We start from the raw sequence: 20,280 nt of genomic DNA, 5'->3' as shown, positions 1-20,280 counted from the left end.
CCTACTCCTATTTCTTATGTTCTCCACCCCCACTTAATTAAAGAAAAATGATTTTACGTTACTTACTAACTACTTGTAGTTTACGATGCAGTTAAGAATGAAAGTAGTACTATAACGCTCACAGATGATTCTTTTTTCCTTTGTGTAGGATCCATTGATGATAATACTCCCTAGCCCTGGATCTTTGACCTCAGCCGTGTATTTATTCCTTTATAGTATGAAAGAAGCAGGAAAAGGACCATTGGTTCCAAGGATACTTTTCAGTCAGTTATGTCAGAAGTAAGTGTATCAGAGGAATACATTTATGTATTTTTTCTTTTTTCTTTTTATTTTGCTTCTTTTTTAGAGATACAGCACTGAAACAGGCCCTTCGGCCCACCGAATCTGTAACAACCAACAACCACCCATTTATACTAATTCTACATTAATCCCATATTCCCTATTACATCCCCACCATTCTCCTACCACCTACCTACACTAGGGGCAATTTACAATGGCCAATTTACCTATCAACCTGCAAGTCTTTGGCTGTGGGAGGAAACCGGAGCACCCGGAGGAAACCCACGCAGACACAGGGAGAACTTGCAAACTCCGCACAGCCTGTACCCAGAACTGAACCCGGGTCGCTGGAGCTGTGAGGCTGCGGTGCTAACCACTGCGCCACTGTGCCGCCTTTCTTATCATATCCTGCAGACATCCAAAGCACTTCATATCCAATGAATTACTTTTTGAGAGTAGTCACTGTTCGATAAGCAAATGTGGCAGCCCATTTATGCATTGTAAAATCCCACAAACAGTAAATGAGATATATTATGAGTTAATTTGTTTTTCATTGTAATTGAAGGAGGTGTGTTGCTAGGACAATGGGAGAACTGTTTTTCAAGTACAACCATGGAGTAATATTTGTCGACTTCAACATTGGGCCTCAGTTTTAACCTTTCATCAGCAAGATGCCATTCCCAACTTGATGAACGCTGAGCACTCTTTAGCATTGGACTGAAGTGTCAGACTATTTTGTGTGTGGCCAAGAGTATGTGCTCAAGTCCAGTAGGGGCTGATCTAATTTAAATTATGGAATTTAAATCTCAAATAAAGCCACAGGGGTAATCTTAACCCACCCCACCAAAAAACAGGTAGGTTTTCTTCAGGTGATAGGTTAAAAAGCTAAAAATCTGAAACAGAAGCCTAACCCAACTTGAACCTGTCCACTTCAAGTTTAAACAGAGGCAGGATGAGAAGTAGGTGACCAATCCACTCTCGGGAGACAGTTTGGACATTTAACAGTTTATGAGGCTCTGTGCCTTCACTTTAACAGTGTCACACCAACAGGCTATGTTGAAATTTTTTTAGTCCACTGGCTGAAGACTTGAATTTTTTTTAAGAAATTAAAGGAACAGATAAAAAGTGACTTTACTAGCAGCTTAAGATGGCCACCTTATTTGCAACACTGTATCCTACATTCCATAGCCTGCAAGGTGGAGACAAAGTGTCTGTCCCATCCTAGCAAGAACCAAGACCTGGGAAATTTAAGGGAATTGCCTGTTCCCATCAGCAAGGCATCAAGACTATTACTTGAACAATGGGACCCTTGTTGTGAGAAAGAAATCCCCAGACATGGTTGTTAAGTTGCAAGAAGAAATATACACTGCTAACTACCATGCTTGAATCACTGGGTGACTGTCATGTGCCAAGCCCCTCCATCTGCGTGTTTTAAGCTGGTGTTTCTCAGCAGCAGGCTGACAATCATCTGGACTCTGACAAGTGCAGACCCATGTGGGGGGTTCCCTCCTTTTTCTCTCTCTCTCTCTCCATTCCAACTTGCAAGCTTCGAACCCTGCCTGCTGACTGAACACCTCTGCATATTCCGACTGCAACCAGAGACCCCTTCAAGAAAATCATCTGCATCGCTGTGTCCATGATACCCACCAAATCAGCCATCTATCTCTTCAAACCGGAAGCCTCAGGACCATCGAATTCAGCTAGAAGCCAGCCAAATCACCAAACTCCACAGACTGTATACCCACTTTTTTTATGGACTCTAACTCGACCAATCTATCCTTACCCAATCTGTAAGTTATTTGTGTGTGTGTGTGTGTGTGTGAAAGTTGGAGCGTAATTTATTATTTTTCTTAGCTCGGCTTAAGTACAATAAAGCTAACCTCTTTCTTTATTAAACTCAAGAAAACCTGTCCGATTATTTCTTTTTATGATCATAGCACGTAAAATAATCAAACACTCACTGAATTGGCAAGTACATCCATTTTAAAAAATGAATTAAACCTGTTGTAGTCAAACATGGAGAGGGAAAAGAGGGAAGCCCATCAACCCCTTCTCACCTGACTTTAACAACAGTGATTCTGTTTTTACCCGCACTCAGCCAGGTTTCCCTGGCCCTGGGAAATCTGGCAGGTAATAGGAGGACTTAACAGCACTTCTTGAGGAGCAGGGGTGTTTTCCTACAGGCCCATCAAGCTTACCTGAAAACCAGCTTGCCTGTCCCTATTGTGATCTGTTTGCTACCCCTACCCCACACCCCCCCAACCCAAATCTGGCTGTGGGTGGGAAATCGACTGGAAAAAGTGTTATAAGGTATCCTGCAGTTAAGATTGGATACAGCAAATGCTCTGGGCCCTGACACCAACCCGGCTGTAGTGCTGAAGACTTGTGATCCAGAACTCTAGCCAACCTGTTCTGGTACATATACAACACTAGCATCTACCCAACAAAATGGAAAAATCTTTTTCTCTTTGATTATAAGTGAGGGGTGGGGATGGAGAACGTAAGAAATAAGAGCAGGAGTATATTCTGTCCGCAAAAAGCAGGACAAATCCAATCCGACCAGTTATTGCCCCATCAATCTACTCTCAAGTTATCAGCAAAGTGATGGAACGTGTTGTTGACAGTGCTGTCCAGCATCATTCACTCAGCAATAACCTGCTGACTGATGCTCAGTTTGGGGTCCTCCTGGGCCACTTAGCTCCAGACTTCATTACAGCGTTGGTCCAAACATGGACAAAAGAGCTGAATTCTTGAGGTGAGGTGAGAGTGATTGCCCTCGATATTTGACCGAGTGTGGAATCGAGGAGCCCTAGTAAAATTGAAGTTAATGGGGGTGGGGGGGGGGTAGATCTCTCCATTTGCTGCGGTCATGCCCAGCACAAAGGAAGATGGTTTGTGGTTGTTGGAGGCCAATCATCTCAGCCCCAGGACATTGCTGCAGGCGTTCCTTAGGGCAGTGTCCTAGGCCCAACCATCTTCAGCTGTTTCATCAATGACCTTCCCTCCATCATAAAGTCAGAAGTGGGATGTTTGATGATGATTGCGCAGTGTTCAGTTCTATTTGCAGCCCCTCCGATAATGAAGCTATCTGTGCTTGCATGCAGCAAGTCCTGGACAACATTCAAGCTTGGGCTGAAAAGTAGCAAGTAACATTTGCACCACACAAGTGCCAAGCCATGACAACTTCCAACAAGAGATAGTCTGACCACCTCTCCCGGCATTACCATCATTGAATCCCGTACCATCAACATCCTCAGGTTCACCATTGACCAGAAACGTAACTGGAGAACCACATAAATCTCATGAACTGCAGTAGTTCAAGAAGGCAGCTTACTACCACCTTCCTAAGGGCAATTGGGGAGGGACAATGAATGTTGGCCTGCCAGCAATAACCACATCTCCTGAACAAATAAAAAAAATGTTAAAAACTGCAGTATGTTCAGGAAACTCGTACCTGCGGGTTTTCCTTTCCTAACTTTAAATTCCCCCGCATGGAATACACCATGGAGGTAAAATCGGTCTTATGAATCCTTGTTTTCCCTCATGCATTCACCTTTCACGTACAAATTGGTTTCTTCCTATAGGAGAAAAGCTTCCAAGGACAGTATCACTAAGTATAAAATCTAGGTAGGTTGCCTTCCTCCACTTTTCAATTTTAGAAGTCATTGCTCTGAGCCTAACCTTAGTTAATTCACTCTCGTCAGCAGCACATCTCTATCTTCTACCGCAGAAGTTCAAGTATTGACTGGTTTATGTTTTATAGCTCAAACATTTGCAGCTTTGTCCATAAGAGTATTTTTCATTTATTACTTTGTTCACTAAGTTGTGACATTTTTCTTGCACAATATCATCATCATCTTAGGAGAACTATGAGGTTGGGTTATGTCTTTCATTTTATTTCACTCTGAAGTTCAGGGCTGTAGTTTTCTGGGGACAGGCTGAGGATATTAGTGGGGTCTTTTGAAAAGCAAAGTAGAGAAGTTACTGCTTTCTTGGGTCTTAAGAAAGGTTCCATTAGGGCAAGAAAATTCAAGCTTCTGCTTCTGTTTTCTAGCCCCTAGAAATATTGGGGTGTGGTGGCATACAAGAGTCAAGTGTTCTTGAACCTGTCATTGCGTTTTGAGGCATAGCCTTTCTTAATGCTCTCCTAGTTGGCCTCCCTATCTTAATCCTATTTCCCCACCCACATAAAGTTCACTCTTCCTTCACCTCATCTCCAGGAACGCTCCATGCCCAACTGTGTTTGAAATTTACAGGACAAAAGAGGCCATTTAGCCCATTGTATCTGTTCTGGTTCTTTGCCAAAGCAATCCAAAACTCATCCCACTCTCCTGTTCCCGTAGCCCTGTGACTTCCTATACGTGAACGTGTTTACCTTGTTTTCAAATCTTGCTTCATTCCCTCTGTCTAGCCCCCGCCCTGCTTTTAAAATGCATCTCTTCAACTATGTCAGCCCACTATCCTAATTGTTTCCATTTTCTTCTTCTCCTCACTTGCTTTAATCCACCATTTTCTTCATTAATGAAAAGCACTTGAGATGTTTTCCTGTACATGAGCAGCTATACAGAAAGGATATTAATGAATTTCTGAGCCTTGTGTTTCTTCATTCTACTGAAAACTTAACATGATTACCCTTCTTTGAATTATCCATGCAATGCAGGGGTGAGAGTGGTTTATTGCAGTTGACCTCAAATGTGCGTGTTTTCATATAGTGATTAGAGACTTCCATGCGAGATATTTCAGTTCAACACTCGGAGTATACTGTCAGTTCAAGTTACTATCACTCAGAGTGAGATAATTGTTTGAAGTTTCACCAAATGTCTATCTGAAGTGCAAAACTTTCTAAGGCAGCATATCCTGTACATTTGACCAAAGCTGAGGTGAAAGTTCACAGTCAATTAGGAGGAATCCCAACTGTGTTTTTTCCCCAAAAAGTTGTCTTTTATAGTAGCCTGCTTTTAGCCAAGGTATCTAGCCTTCAATTCTCTCCATCCTACTTTCACACAGCTTACTACCTCAGCTTTTTAAAGCTTTCTCAAAATCTTTCGCTTTGACCATGAGTTCAGTCATCTCTCCTAGCTCTTCCACTGTTGCTGGTGTCCTTTTCTCTGTATAGCTTCTCAGACATGATCTACGTTAAAGGTGATTTATCAGTAAAAGTAGTGACTGCTGTTGTCGATTTCCTCTTCGCAAAATATAAGCAACCATCTGCATGGTGTCTTATGCAATGCTATTGAGGCATCTATATCTGAATATTCTTGTACTTTGGACTTCCACACATTCTCCACAGTTTTAGGAAATTGTTCAAGTGGCTTTTGTTCTCAAAGGCCTACTCCTCCTAATTTATATGTAAAGGTCAGAGCATGGAAATCGTGTTCTGACTGCAATTGTAACCCTACCATCATTATTAATTTTAATTTACACATCCATTATATAGAATGGACAGCTCTCGTGGAGGAATCTTTTATGTCATCAACTTTGATGTACCAATTACACATTTGGAACAGCTGTGTAACCTTATAAAAGCATTACAGCCATATAAGTTACTTCAGTACTTATAGAATCTAAACTGTTCTAAGGATCCGTATAGGTAGCACCAAATAGCTGAGATTGCAATATTTCTAACACCATAAACAAAGAAATACTGGCAACTGTATTCTAAAATTATTGAAGGGGCCTTTGTATTTCACTTGTACTCCTGCTTTATATTTTGCCTTGTAGTGAGACTAGCCAACAAACTGGCATTTTAACATACACTATCTGGAGAAAAATGAGCTACTTGTAGCTTCTGCTGTTTCAGAAACTGGTCTCCATCTCTCCTCAATTGTTTTGTACACTGTTGTCTGATACCATTGTACCTCCGATACAGCCTGAGTAAATAAAATTGACTCCGTGGAATGCAAAACAATCTCATTTACCAGGCTGGAAAAGCATGAATCACACGTGCTATTTCAAAATAGTGGATTGTCATTGATACAGTTAAAGTCAGCGTTTATGAAATTGCAAAATATGTGTTCAGATATTTCATTACTCAGATACTCTGTTAAATACTTTGGCTGTGTTCCCATATAAAGGACTCTCCGCATGTTAGCGGAGTACTGAGGTGGCATATGGACACAGATAGAACAGAGCCTGTCTGCCCCGCAGGACTGCATGCTTCTTGGGGCAGAAAATCTCCACAGTGGCAATCTGTAGGTGTGTTAATTGTTGCACATTGTAATTCACTGTCTGAGAATCACCTGTGGAGACAGATGGCAAGGTGAAATGTAAAAGGAATCAATAGAGTAAGAAATTGAATATAAGAAATATATACGTCATTAATGAGAAAGTCAGAGAGATTATTTTGTCCCTATGGATTTATCATTTTTGGAACAGCTAAATTAATACAATTTTCACCATGTGATTAAGATGAAAATAAAATTACAGTTTAAAATATTGTCCATTTACAAAACACAACAACTTACATTTACAGAGGACCTTTAATGTAGAAAAACATCCCAAGGCACTTGACAAAAGCAAACTCGGACAAAAAAGGACATTGAATCAAATGCAGAAATGTCAGCACATTTGGTCCATAGTATTAGCTCCACATCTGAGTCTGCCACTCCTAATCCTCTTTGCCTGTTTTCTCCTTTGTATGCTTTTAATATTTTTCTTCAAATGCTAATCCCTCCTTAAATGCTGTGATGTGACATGGCTTCAGAAGCCATTTGTGTTGATGCATTCCACATACTTGCAACCCTTAATAGATGTGGGAAAAATAGTATGTACAAAGACAGTTGATGGGCAAAAAATGTTATCCATAGATTTCCCACATTTTAAATCTTGTTTAAAATTAACTTTACTTTAAGTAAACAGTTACAAATTGTTCTTGACTAGTAATAATATAATATTAAAATAACATCACTAACCGCTTCTTTCAGAAGATTTTAAAATCTTTTGTAAACCCCTCCAATACCAAGTGTTGATTATAAATCCAGAATAGTTTACAGTATGCAATTTTTATATAGTGTGAGAAAGGAAAGGGAATATCTACAAAATATTGCAGCTCTTAGTCAAAAATGTGCAGTGATGGTCAACCTTTTTGTGTATTTTGTGTGTGCATGTATTTCCTTCATTAATTAATGTCATTTCTTCCTTCTGTGCAGCAAGGACATCTGCTGCCTAAGGATCTGTGAGTGTAGCAGTGAAAGTAACTAGTGTCTGACATCAGCTGAGCAGTCCTGAATGAATGACATCCCAAGCTAATAATCTTTTCTAATTGCCCAGCAGTGTCTTCCACTTGGGACTTCTACCCCTAGGAGGAAAACTACAGTTGTAGGCAATAGTGTTTTCTGGTCACATGAATTGTGAACCTGTGACATTTAAAACAGTAGCCTAAGTGTATGATTATTTAGTCCTAGTAATATATATTTCCTTTGGATGCAGTACTACAGTTATCAGTTGTAAGTTACTTTTATATTGCTGCTTGGATCTTAAGAGAATTAGTTAGTTATGTTTGGGGCTTGCTATTCGCACATGGGCAGAATGACTGCCATATTGGCCCATGTACACGTATGAAATGGAAATGTCATTATCACTACACAGAAAATATCAATATTCCCATGATGATGCCATATCACTGCGACCAAATTGCCACATACTAGTGCACTTACTACAGGAAGACTGACAGCAGTAAAGAACATCCAAAACCCAGCTTTTTAATTTTAAAAAAATCTGCCATATTTATCTTGATGTTGCACACAGCAGTTAAAGACCAATATTTAAAAAAAGCTTTACTTGTTCTCCTAACTAGCATTCCTTCTGAGTTCTGTACAGAAGTATGCAACATGTGTTTGGTTCATCTTGAATGGCTATGAGCTCTCCTTGAAAGTCCAAATTTACCATTATGTACTTGTATGTATTTAGGAGTAAGAGGTATGGAGAAACGAAGTATTGAAATACATTCTTGTGTCAGTTATTGACCTGATTTTGCAGTCAGCCTCGAAGCAATGGTGTTTGCTGCTGACCTTGAAAAAAGCTGTCCACAAAGATTTCACAATCTCTGTGGCATGGATTTCCCCTTTCCCAGTGTTAATTTGAATCTGACCCCAAGTCAAGGGATCTCCCAAATGCCCTGTAACAATGATGTCATCCAGCAGGGTAAGTAGCCAATCACATTGAAGTATTCTCACAGACAGCAAACCAGGAAGTAAAAACCACAGATTATTCTTCATTTTTAATTAAATTTTACAGAAAGTGAAATAAATGATTGGGCCTTACACATAGAATCATAGAAGGTTTAAGGCACAGAAAGAGGCCACTTGGCCCATTGTGTCTGTGCCAGGATTAAGGTAAACTTTATTTTATTTTAAATGTAGAATTTTGAACATAATGGAGAAATTTGATAGTCTACAAATATAAAATTAGTTTTCCAGGGCCAGAGAGGTTTTCCAACAGTAACTATGAAATCAGTACGCCATTAAAAACCCAGTTCACTTCATTCAACGAGGTGTAACTTTTCAAGGGATTTTACAGCAAGACTAATATCATAAAAAGACAAGTTCTTTTCAGTTCAGTTGATTCAGTTCCAATTAATCGCAGTATGTGCGGACTTCAACAGCACACCCTCTGGGGAAGAGTAGAATCATTGACAGCAATTTCTGCATTTAACTAAGCACATGTGGAGTCCAGAAACTGGTGTCAGTTTCAGAGGATTAATGATGGTCAATGCTGACAGTTTTTCTGTCATTACTACCACAAAATCTGGGCCATTATTATTTGTACTCTAATATGACAATTTTCTGCAGAATTTCATGCCATTCAGTGTTTCATATGGGAGATAAAGCATTTTAGTGATTTAACTAAGCTTAACTATTCCATAGATAGCCAAATTTTACAGTTAGAAAAATATGTTTTACTTAAGGGCGGCACAGTGGCGCAGTGGTTAGCACCGCAGCATCACAGCTCCAGGGACCCGGGTTCGATTCCGGCTACTGCCTGTGTGGAGTTTGCAAGTTCTCCCTGTGTCTGCGTGGGTTTTCTCCGGGTGCTCCGGTTTCCTCCCACAAGCCAAAAGACTTGCAGGTTGATAGGTAAATTGGCCATTATAAATTGTCACTAGTATAGGTAGGTGGTAGGGAAATATAGGGACAGGTGGGGATGTTTGGTAGGAATATGGGATTAGTGTAGGATTAGTATAAATGGGTGGTTGATGTTCGGCACAGACTCGGTGGGCCGAAGGGCCTGTTTCAGTGCTGTATCTCTAATCTAATCTAATCTAATCTTAGAATTGAATTTGTCGAGGTTTTTCTTTCTATTCTGGGTGACATTTTGTGTGTATACTCAATTATACGTTGTTACGACCAGGTGAGGAAGGGGGTCTCAGGCTCCCTTTTTGTTCCTTCTCTGGTTTGGCTGTAACAGGGTTTATCTTTAAAACTACAGTGATTTTTAGCTTACCGCCTCAGTGAGCCCTTGCTCACTGCACTCTAATTGTAATTGCAAATAAACCAGTCAGACAGATTTTCTTGCGTTTAAACAAGAAAGATGTAAGCTTATTAGTCATCACTGTAACCTGTTAAAATTACTAAAATATGTGACGCAGCCACTCCCGTATGCATACAAGAGACACGCACACACCAATAGATACAGAGGGGAAGAAAGAATTTGGGGGGGCAGGGGTGGTAGTTGAAGTAGAGTTGGCAATAAATGGAATACAGGTACTGTCTTGAAGTAATGTCTTTAATTGAGTTGAGGTTTGGAGTTCTCACTGGGGCCCGGTGCACAATTTCAGACTTGCTTCTCTGGTACCAGAAGGCCGAAGAGGTGCTCTGTCTGGAGTCTTGAGATTTAAGCTGCCACTGTGGGTCCCTGGAACTTTGCTGGAGAGAGACAGAGAGAGAGATATTCTCCTTGGTTTTCAAATTGCAGTCTGTTCCTTTCTGTGTGGCACAATTTAAAGAGCCCCAGTCTTACCAGCATGTAGGTCATGTAACCATCTCTTTGTTTAAAACAGCAACTGCTGAGAAGGTTGTTGGATTTCGGAACCTCCCAGACATACTTGGTGGTGGGGGGCGCGTGGAGTGGAGTTTTGTCTCTTACAAAGTCAAAAGCTGTTGGTGTCTTTGATCCTCACTATTGTCTAGACTAATCTTGTAATTGAATCAAGGAGCATTTCTATTGTCTCTCCATTCATGTCTCTCAATGCAAATGTGCAATCATGTTTTCAGTTGTTCAGTTCTGTTTTGTTTTAAACAAGTTCTTTGCAATGTCCAGTAAAAAAGTTTCAAGTAGTGTCCCATATGACAAAATTAATATGTTTCCATTTGGCAGGTGTGATTTCCATCACAACATATATTGTTGAAGGGCCATTTGAGCCAAATTCTTTTTACGCTACATAATTTATTTTTGTTATATTCATAAAATGCAAAAATTTTGAGTTATTGACATTTATTTCTGCACCGAGCAGTGTTGTTATCCATAAGTCAGTTAGCTGCAATGTTCTTGTGCTAAATCTGCATTCAATCCCAAAATTCCGTACAGTGAAGTTAACTTCCAAATGTTGCCTAATGAGCGGCAAGATGGCGGTGTATGCGGTGGGTGGATGTGAGAGTGAGAGGCAGCTTTCGGATAACCAGAAGCTGGAGGAGCCGCAAACTCAAGCAACAATGACAACAAGAGCAGTCGCCGGACAAACCCCAACTTGCCAGATCATTAAGCCATCGGTTAGTGAGCTGAGCCGGGAGGTGGAGGACCAACATCCTGTGCACAGTGACGGGCTGCGGCAAGATCCTGTCCAACCCGCCGCCCTCAGCATGCACCTGGTCAAATCGCACAGGGTGCAGGTAGGTGTTGACCCTCCCCTCAGACCCATGGAACCCCTTCCCCAACCACCTCCCCACTCTCTTCCCCCCCCTCTTCCCCCCCCCTCCTCCCATCTCTTCCCCCCCCCCCTCCTCCATCTCTTCCCCCCCCCCCCTCCTCCCATCTCTTCCCCCCCCCCCCCCTCCTCTCTTCCCCCCCCCCTCCTCCCATCTCTTCCCCCCCACCCCCCCCCTCCTCCCATCTCTTTCCCCCCCCCCCTCCTCCCATCTCTTCCCCCCCCCCCCTCCTCCCATCTCTTTTTCCCCCCCCCATCCCATCTCTTTCCCCCCCCAACCCATCTCTTTCCCCCCCCCCATCCCATCTCTTTCCCCCCCCCATCCATCTCTTTTCCCCCCCCCCATCCATCCTTTCCCCCCCCATCCCATCTCTTTTCCCCCCCCCCATCCCGATCCTTTCCCCCCCCCATCCCATCTCTTTCCCCCCCCCCATCCCATCTCTTTTCCCCCCCCCATCCCATCCTCTTTCCCCCCCCCATCCCATCTCTTTCCCCCCCCCCAACCCCATCTCTTTTCCCCCCCCCCATCCCATCTCTTTCCCCCCCCCATCCCATCTCTTTCCCCCCCCCATACCCATCTCTTTTCCCCCCCATCCCATCTCTTAACCCCCCCCCATCCCATCACTTTTCCCCCCCCACCCATCTCTTCCCCCCCCCATCCCATCTCTTTCCCCCCCCCATCCCATCTCTTTCCCCCCACCCCATCCCATCTCTTTCCCCCCCCCCATCCATCATCCTTTTCCCCCCCCATCCCATCTCTTTTCCCCCCCCCATCCCATCTCTTTCCCCCCCCATCCCATCTCTTTCCCCCCCCATCCCATCTCTTTCCCCCCCCCATCCCATCTCTTTCCCCCCCCATCCCATCTCTTCTCCCCCCCCATCCCATCTCTTTTCCCCCCCCCCCATCCCATCTCTTTCCTCCCCCCCCATCCCATCCCATCCCATCCTTTCCCCCCCCCCCCATCCCATCTCTTTCCCCCCCCCCATCCCATCTCTTTTCTCCCCCCCCCCCATCCCATCTCTTTTCCCCCCCCCCCATCCCATCCCATCTCTTTCCCCCCCCCCCATCCCATCTCTTTTCTCCCCCCCCCCATCCCATCTCTTTTTCTCCCCCCCCCATCCCATCTCTTTTTCTCCCCCCCCCCCATCCATCTCTTTTTCTCCCCCCCCCCATCCCATCTCTCTTTTCTCCCCCCCCCCATCCCATCTCTTTTTCTCCCCTCCCCCCCATCATCCCATCTCTTTTTCTCCCCCCCCCCCATCCCATCTCTTTTTCTCCCCCCCCCCCATCCATCTCTTTTTCTCCCCCCCCCCATCCCATCTCTTTTCTCCCCCCCCCCATCCCATCTCTTTTTCTCCCCCCCCCCATCCCATCTCTTTTTCTCCCCCCCCCATCCCATCTCTTTTTCTCCCCCCCCCCATCCCATCTCTTTTCTCCCCCCCCCCATCCCATCTCTTTTTCTCCCCCCCCCCATCCATCTCTTTTCTCCCCCCCCCCATCCCATCTCTTTTTCTCCCCCCCCCCATCCCATCTCTTTTTCTCCCCCCCCCATCCCATCTCTTTTTCTCCCCCCCCCATCCCATCTCTTTTCTCCCCCCCCCATCCCATCTCTTTTTCTCCCCCCCCCATCCATCTCTTTTTCTCCCCCCCCCCATCCCATCTCTTTTCTCCCCCCCCCCCATCCCATCTCTTTTTCTCCCCCCCCCCCATCCCATCTCTTTTTCTCCCCCCCCCCCCCATCCCATCTCTTTTTCTCCCCCCCCCCCCCCATCCCATCTCTTTTTCTCCCCCCCCCCCCATCCCATCTCTTTTCTCCCCCCCCCCCCCATCCCATCTCTTTTCTCCCCCCCCCCCCCATCCCATCTCTTTTTCTCCCCCCCCCCCCATCCCATCTCTTTTTCTCCCCCCCCCCCCCATCCCATCTCTTTTTCTCCCCCCCCCCCCATCCATCTTTTTCTCTCCCCCCCCCCCCATCCATCTCTTTTCTCCCCCCCCCCCCATCCCATCTCTTTTTCTCCCCCCCCCCCATCCCATCTCTTTTACTCCCCCCCCCCCCCCATCCCATCTCTTTTTCTCCCCCCCCCCATCCCATCTCTTTTTCTCCCCCCCCCCCATCCCATCTCTTTTTCTCCCCCACCCCACCCCACCCCATCTCTCTTCCCCCCCCCCCCCCATCTCCTTCTCTTCCCCCCCCCCCTTCTCCTCCTCTTCCCCCCCCCCCTTCTCCTCCTCCCTCAACAGCATAGACCAGCTGGATTGAATGGCCTGTTTCTGTGCTGTAAATTCTGTGCAATTTCAGTTAGCAAATGTCATTTGGGTCATTGTATATCTTTTCTTCCCCTGTGAGAAAGGGTCCAGCTAAATTGCTCTTGCAGACAGCCAGTGTAGGCTTGATGGCTGAATAGCCGCTTTCTGTGCTGGAATAATTCTATGATTGACTTATTGATTCATTTTTTCTCTAATCTAAAAGCTATGTTGACATTAAGGAGGGGTTTTCATAAGGTAAATGGTGAAAAAACTATTTCTGATGCCTTTTGAGTTGGTGACCCAGAGGGCATAAATTTAGTATTCGAGAAACAAAGGATGAAGTTTGTATTTTTGTTTAATAATATGCAGAGGGCTGTTAGGACATGAAATAGTGGCAGAAATGGAATTCATTGCTTTTTTAAAAAGAATGGGTGCATATTTGAAAAGGAAATTTTAAAAGGATGTAGGAAAGCGGGAAGGGAAATGGAAGTAGTGGCTAGCTCTTAAGCATTGCTGGAGAATAAGAAATGAACTGAATAGCATTCTTCTGTGTTGTGAAATGGTGTCATTTATATAAAAAATAAAACTCTATGTTGTGGTACTACATCAGAAAGACCAGGGCACTCCCAAGTTCAGTTAAAGCCTGGCTCGGGTATAAAATTAAAACCCGAACCCACAAAAGCTGACCCGGGCCCAAGTCCTTTAACTTTTTTAAATGCCCGACCCGACCTGAATCCAAGACATGTAGTCGGGTTTGGTTGGGTAGCCAGGCTTTACTGCAGTGCGGAGGCCGGACTGCACGTTTCCTGCCTTGACGTCCTGAATGTTCATTTGAAGATTACTTCCTGGAGCAAGGCAGCACTGTCCACGTCCAGCCCGACCGGACCCGAATGCTGGCCCCAGAAGAGAGACTCGACCCGAACCCGAAACTAGTCCTCTCTGAATGCTGAAGGTGCTGAGTCTTTGCTGGGCTGAGGCTTTATGGGTGTTGAGCACCATCTGATATTTCACTGAAGTGGTCATTTATTTGGGAGCCAAGACAGTGAGTATTAGCAGAGTTTTCCACCTTGATGCTATTCTGAGCTGATTCCAATGATACTTCTGGTAGACATCCCTAGTTTGTGGTGAGGTGGAGGCCTGGCTGATTTTCCCAACCCTAATCCAGGGATATTGACGTCTCTTGTACCTTCCTTACTGCCACAGAACATGCATTGAAGTTGGAATGCCCCTTGTCCTTGTGTCTCGGTTACTTTCTGGCGAAATCTGTGCCATGGTATAATCTGAAGGGGTTAGTGGCACTAGACTTTGGATTGAAACATGAACACTGAAACATGAGGGCGGCGCAATGGTTAGCACCACAGCCTCACAGCTCCAGCGACCCGGGTTTGATTCTGGGTACTGCCTGTGCGGAGTTTGCAAGTTCTCCCTGTGATCGCATGGGTTTCTGCCGGGTGCTTCGGTTTCCTCCCACAGCCAAAGACTTGCAGGTTGATGGGTAAATTAGCTATTGTAAATTGCCCCTAGTGTAGGTAGGTGGTAGGAGAATGGTGGGGATGTGGCAGGGAATATGGGATTAATGTAGGATTAGTATAAATGGGTGGTTGATGGTCGGCACAGACTTGGTGGGCCAAAGGGCCTGTTTCAGTGCTGTGTCTCCCTATGACTCTAAAATAATATATATTAACTTCAAAATAGTTGCAAGCTGAATGGCAAAGCAAATGTGATTTGTGTAATACCTTCTCATTACTTTCAGAAATATTCTAAAGTGCTTCACCATGTACAGCAAATTGCCTTTGTGTCATTTTGCATGTAAGCTCATTGATAAGCCATTGATTTAATGTTATTTAGTGCACTGAGTTGATGGGATTGCTGTTGCCATTTTAGCAGACTCAGCAAAGGGACCGGCTAGGAAGGTTGATTCCTTAACTTTTTTTTAAAAAATCCTTGATAAGTGAGTATACTAATGCATTTTAACAAAGAAAGTGGATATTGCTTTATCATGTTCTGAGAATTTCAAGTGAATGTTCAGTTACAGGAACATAGGAAGATAGGAACAGGAGTAGGCCATTCAGCCCCTCAAGCCTGTCCCGCCATTCAATGAGATCATGGCTGATCTGTGGCCTAACTCCATATACCTGCCTTTGGCCCGTATCCCTTAATATCTTTGCTTAACAAAAATCTATCTCAGATTTTAAATCTAACAACTGTTCTAGCTTCAACTGCTGTTTGTGGGAGAGAGTTCCAAATCTCTACCACCCTTTGCGTGGAGAAGTGCTTCCTAGCCCCTCTCCTGAATGGTCTGGCTCTAATTTTTAGACTATGTCCCCTAGTTTTAGAATCTCCAACCAGTGGAAATAGTTTATCTTTATCGAGCCTGTCTTTTCCTGTTAATATCTTGAAGACTTTGATCAGATCACCCCTTAACCTTCTAAATTCTAGCGAAAACAAGCCTAATTTGTGTAGAATGAATTATAGAATGGTTACAGCACAAAAGGAGGCCATTTGGCCCGTCATGTCCAAATCAACTCTGCCCAAGAGCAACTCAGCTAGTCCCACTCCCCCGCCTTTTCCCTGTAAATGATTTTACAATCATATGAACATGGAGCAGGAGTAGGTCACTCTGCCCCTTGAGCCTGCTCCGCCATTCAATGAGATCATGGCTGATCTGATTGTAACCTCGACTCCACACTCCCGCCTACCCCCGATCAGCTTTCACCCCCTTGCTTATCAAGGATCTATCTACCTCTGCCTTAAAAATATTTAAAGACTGCTTCCACTGCCTTTTGAGGAAGAGAGTTCCAAAGACTCACGACTCGGAGAGAAAAAATTTCTCCTCATCTCTGTCTGAAATGGGTGACCTCTTATTTTTAAATAGTGACCCCTAGTTCTAGATGCTCTCACAAGGAGAAACATCCTTTCCAGATCCACCCTGTCAAGACCCCTCAGGATCTTGTATGTTTCAATCGTCGCCTCTTACTCTTCTAAACCCCAGCGGATACAAGCCCAGTCTGTCCAACCTTTCCTCATAAGACAACCCACCCATTCCAGGTATTATTTTTCTCTTCAGATAATTGTTCAATTCTCTTTTGAAAGCCACGATTGAATCTACCTCCACCACACTCTCAGGCAGTGCAGCCCAGATCCTAAGCACTTGCTGCATAAAAAAGGTTATTCCTCATGTCGCCTTTGGTTCTTTTGCCATTCACGATAAATTGGTGTCTTCTGGTTCTTAACCCTTCCATCAATGGGAGCGGTTTCATCTTATCTACTCTGTCCAGACCCCTCTTGATTTTGAACATCTCTATCAAATCTCCTCACAACCTTCTCCTGTAGGAGAACAGTCCAGCTTTTCCAATCTATACATGTAAAGGAAGTCCCTCATCCCTGGAACCATTCTCATAAATCTTTTCTTCACCCTCTCCAATGCCTTCACATCCCTTCTAAAGTGTGGTGCCCAGAATTGATCACCGTACACCAATTGAAGTTGAATCAGTGTTTTATAAAGGTTCACCATGATGTCCTTGTTTTTGTACTCTATGCCTCTATTTATAAAGCCCAGGATTCCCCTGTGCCTTATTAACCACTTCTTCAAACTGCCCAGACAACTTCAATGATTTGTGCACACATGCCCCCAGGTCCCTCTGCTCCTGCATCCCTTTAGAATTGTATCCTTTATTTTATATTGCTTCTCCTCATTCTTCCTACCAAAATGTATCACTTCTCTGCATTAAATTTCATCTGCCACGTTTTCACCCATTCCACTAGCCCTACTATATCCTCTTGAAGTCCATCACTGTCCCCCTCACAGGTCACAATACTTCCAAGTTCCAGGGCTTCAATGTGTAGCCAACAACAGTTCAACAGTCTGGCATTTTTCACATTCTTAAAAGATCTAAACATAGGAGTTATTCCTGGAAGTTTCCTCTTGAAGGATGATATGAAGCTTATTTTAGCTTCAGGGGTTTAGGATAGGTTTGTTGAATGAGTTCCAAATGAATGAAATATAACTTCTGGAAAGGATGAAAAATCTCTCAAGTTAAAAGCTGAAAGTACTGGGTGAGTTCGAACCTTTAATGGCTGTCTCTATGCATGAGTTGTATATGCTTCAATTTAGCAAGCAGAAAGCAATTTTTTTAAAATTGGAATCTTAAATGTGCTTTTTGTAATATTTTAAACATTAAAATTGCTGCAATCTGATTGCAATTATAGCTAAAGTTGAGCCATTACAGCATTATTTTGTTTTTTTAATTCTGTCGCACTTTAAGTCCAATTTTATTTCATGAAACCAAGCATTATAAATTAAAACAGGGAAGCAGCCAAACATGTCACCATTGAAAGTTGATGATTCTTGAGTTAGATCATACGGTGGTTTTTGCAATCAGTTTAAAATGGCATTTACAATAGAGTGCACTCATGGGTTCCGGGAGCTGGGAATATACTTGGAAACAGGTGCACAGGGGGCTGTTCTGTCTGTTACAGAATCATTGTTAGATTGGATCATTCTGCCGTACTTAGGAAAGGTTAGTGATGTGCTTTTAATTTTCCATCTAGGATCAACTTGCTCCTCCCTGTCTAGTGATGGTCTGGTTGGGGTCAGGGGTGAGTTGTGAAGGTCTGTTTCCAAAGTTTCCCACAATTACTTTGTTGTTTGCTGGCCTAGGTCTTGCTCTGTGGAATCTGTTGATAGAGAAATGAGCAGTGCCCAGGACGTGTAATGTTTTGAGTGCTTTTTGGATGCAGGATATGTAGCTCCAGGTGATTTTTTTTTTTTTTTTTTTTTACTAGAGTTCTGAAGCACATTTGACTTCTGAAGGAAATATGATTTGGCAATAGCTAATGATGTCTTGTTGGGTGAGATAGAATTTGTCTTCCAATCATTCTTTAATAGTAAGTGAATGCAATAACCCAAAATATTTTTATTTGTATGAATAAAATACATGTTTTAAATTGATTACAGTGGACTCCATCTACATTCTGATCCAAGGGCATTATGATCGGTTGGTAGCTTCATTATGCATGAATCTGTTCATCAAAGAACCCTTTCTGTGTGCCTAATACTATGAGAGATATCTTCCTTTTCCAGATGGTATAACAATGTAAGATCATACCTTGCAGACAATGTCCCAGACACTGCCATCACCTTCCCTGGGTATGTCCTATTCCACCGGCAGGACAGACCCAGCAGAGGTGGTTGCACAGTGGTCCTCAACATCGACTCAGGACCCCATGAAGTCTCATGGCATCAGGTCAAACATGGGCAAGGTAATCTCCGACTGATTACCACCCATTGCCCTCCCTCAGCTCAGTCAGTACTCCTCCATGTTGAACAACACTTGGAGGAAGCACTGAGGGTGGCAAGGGCACAAAATGTACTCTGGGTGGGGGACTTCAATTTAGATCACCAAGAGTGGCTTGGTAGCACCACTACTGACCGAGATAGCCAAGTACTAAAGGACATAGCTGCTAGACTGGGTCTGGGGATCCAACACGAGGGAAAAACATACTTGACCTTGTCCTCACCAATCTGCCTGCCGCAGATGCCTCTGTCCATGACTGTATTGGTAGGAGTTACCACCGCACAGTCCTTGTGGAAACGAAGTCCCCTCTTCACATTGAGGATACCCTCGATCGTGTTGTGTGGCACTATCACCGTGCTAAATGGGATAGATTTCGAACAGATCTAGCAATGCAAAACTGGGCATCCATGAGGCGCTGTGGGCCATCAGCAGCAGCAGAATTGTACTCAGCCACAATCTGTAACCTCATGGCCCAGAATATCCCCCACTCTACCATTACCATCAAGCCAGGAGTCCAACCCTGGTTCAATGAAGAGTGCAGGAGGGCATGCCAGGAGCAGCACCAGGCATACCTCAAAATGAGGTGTCAACCTGGTGAAGCTACAACCCAGGACTACTTGCATGCCAAACTGCATAAGCAGCATGCAATAGACAGAGCTAAGCAATCCCATAACCAACAGATCAGATCTAAGCTCTGCAGTCCTGCCACATCCAGTCGTGAATGGTGGTGGACGATTAAACAACTAACTGGAGGAGGTGGCTCCACAAATATCTCCATCCTCAATGATGGGGGAGCCCAGCACATCAGTGCAAAAGATAAGGCAGAAGCATTTGCAACAATCTTCAGCCAGAAGTGCCGAGTTGATGATCCATCTCGGCCCCCTCCTGAAGTTCCCAGCATTAAAGAGCGTGATATCAGGAAACAACTGAAGGCACTGGATACTGCAAAGGCTATGGGTCCTGACAATATTCCGGCAATAGTACTGAAGACCTGTGCTCCAGAACTTGCTGCACCCCTAGCCAAGCTGTTCCAGTATAGCTACAACACTGGCATCTACCCGGCAATGTGGAAAATTGTCCAGGTATGTCCTGTACACAAAAAGCAGGACAAGTCCAACCTGGCCAATTACTGCCCCATCTATCTACTCTCAATCATCAGCAAAGTGCTGGAAAGTATCATCAACAGTGCCATCAAGCAGCACTTGCTTAGCAATAACCTGCTCAGTGATGCCCAGTTTGGGTTCCGACAGGGCCACTTAGCACCTGACCTCATTACAGCCTTGGTTCAAACATGGACAAAAGAGCTGAACTCAAGAGGTGAGGTGAGTGACTGCCCGAAACATCAAGGCAGCAATTTTGAACGAGTATGGCATCATTAATACTTCAAGATGGCTCCTGGGCTGGAAGCTCCCTTGCTGTTCAACTCTATCCATGGCCATCTGCTCCCATCCCTAACGTTTTCTCCCCCAATCTGCCCTCTTAAACTGTTTAAATTCCCCTGGCTCTTTAAATCAGTTCATTTTAGCCCTATCTAAAAGTTAACAGTTAGTTTAGTGTATGTTACCTGGGCCCACTGCCCTCCCCCAGCCACACCT

General features: G+C 44.2%; 1 protein-coding gene across 3 annotated transcripts in view; it reads left to right on the top strand.

Moving 5' to 3' along the window:
- The window catches only part of usp45 (ubiquitin specific peptidase 45), a 179,763-nt gene that overhangs the window by 80,947 nt on the left and 78,536 nt on the right, over window positions 1-20,280 (top strand). For all 3 annotated transcript variants that reach the window (XM_068025973.1, XM_068025983.1, XM_068025978.1), the window contains one exon: window positions 149-279. In XM_068025973.1, coding sequence (XP_067882074.1) covers window positions 149-279 — 131 coding nt within the window. The remainder of the gene's footprint in view (window positions 1-148; window positions 280-20,280) is intronic.

Source organism: Heterodontus francisci, chromosome 3 (genome assembly GCF_036365525.1).
Source record: "Heterodontus francisci isolate sHetFra1 chromosome 3, sHetFra1.hap1, whole genome shotgun sequence".
Taxonomy (NCBI): Eukaryota; Metazoa; Chordata; class Chondrichthyes; order Heterodontiformes; family Heterodontidae; genus Heterodontus; species Heterodontus francisci.
This window is presented reverse-complemented; position numbering and strand designations above follow the sequence as displayed.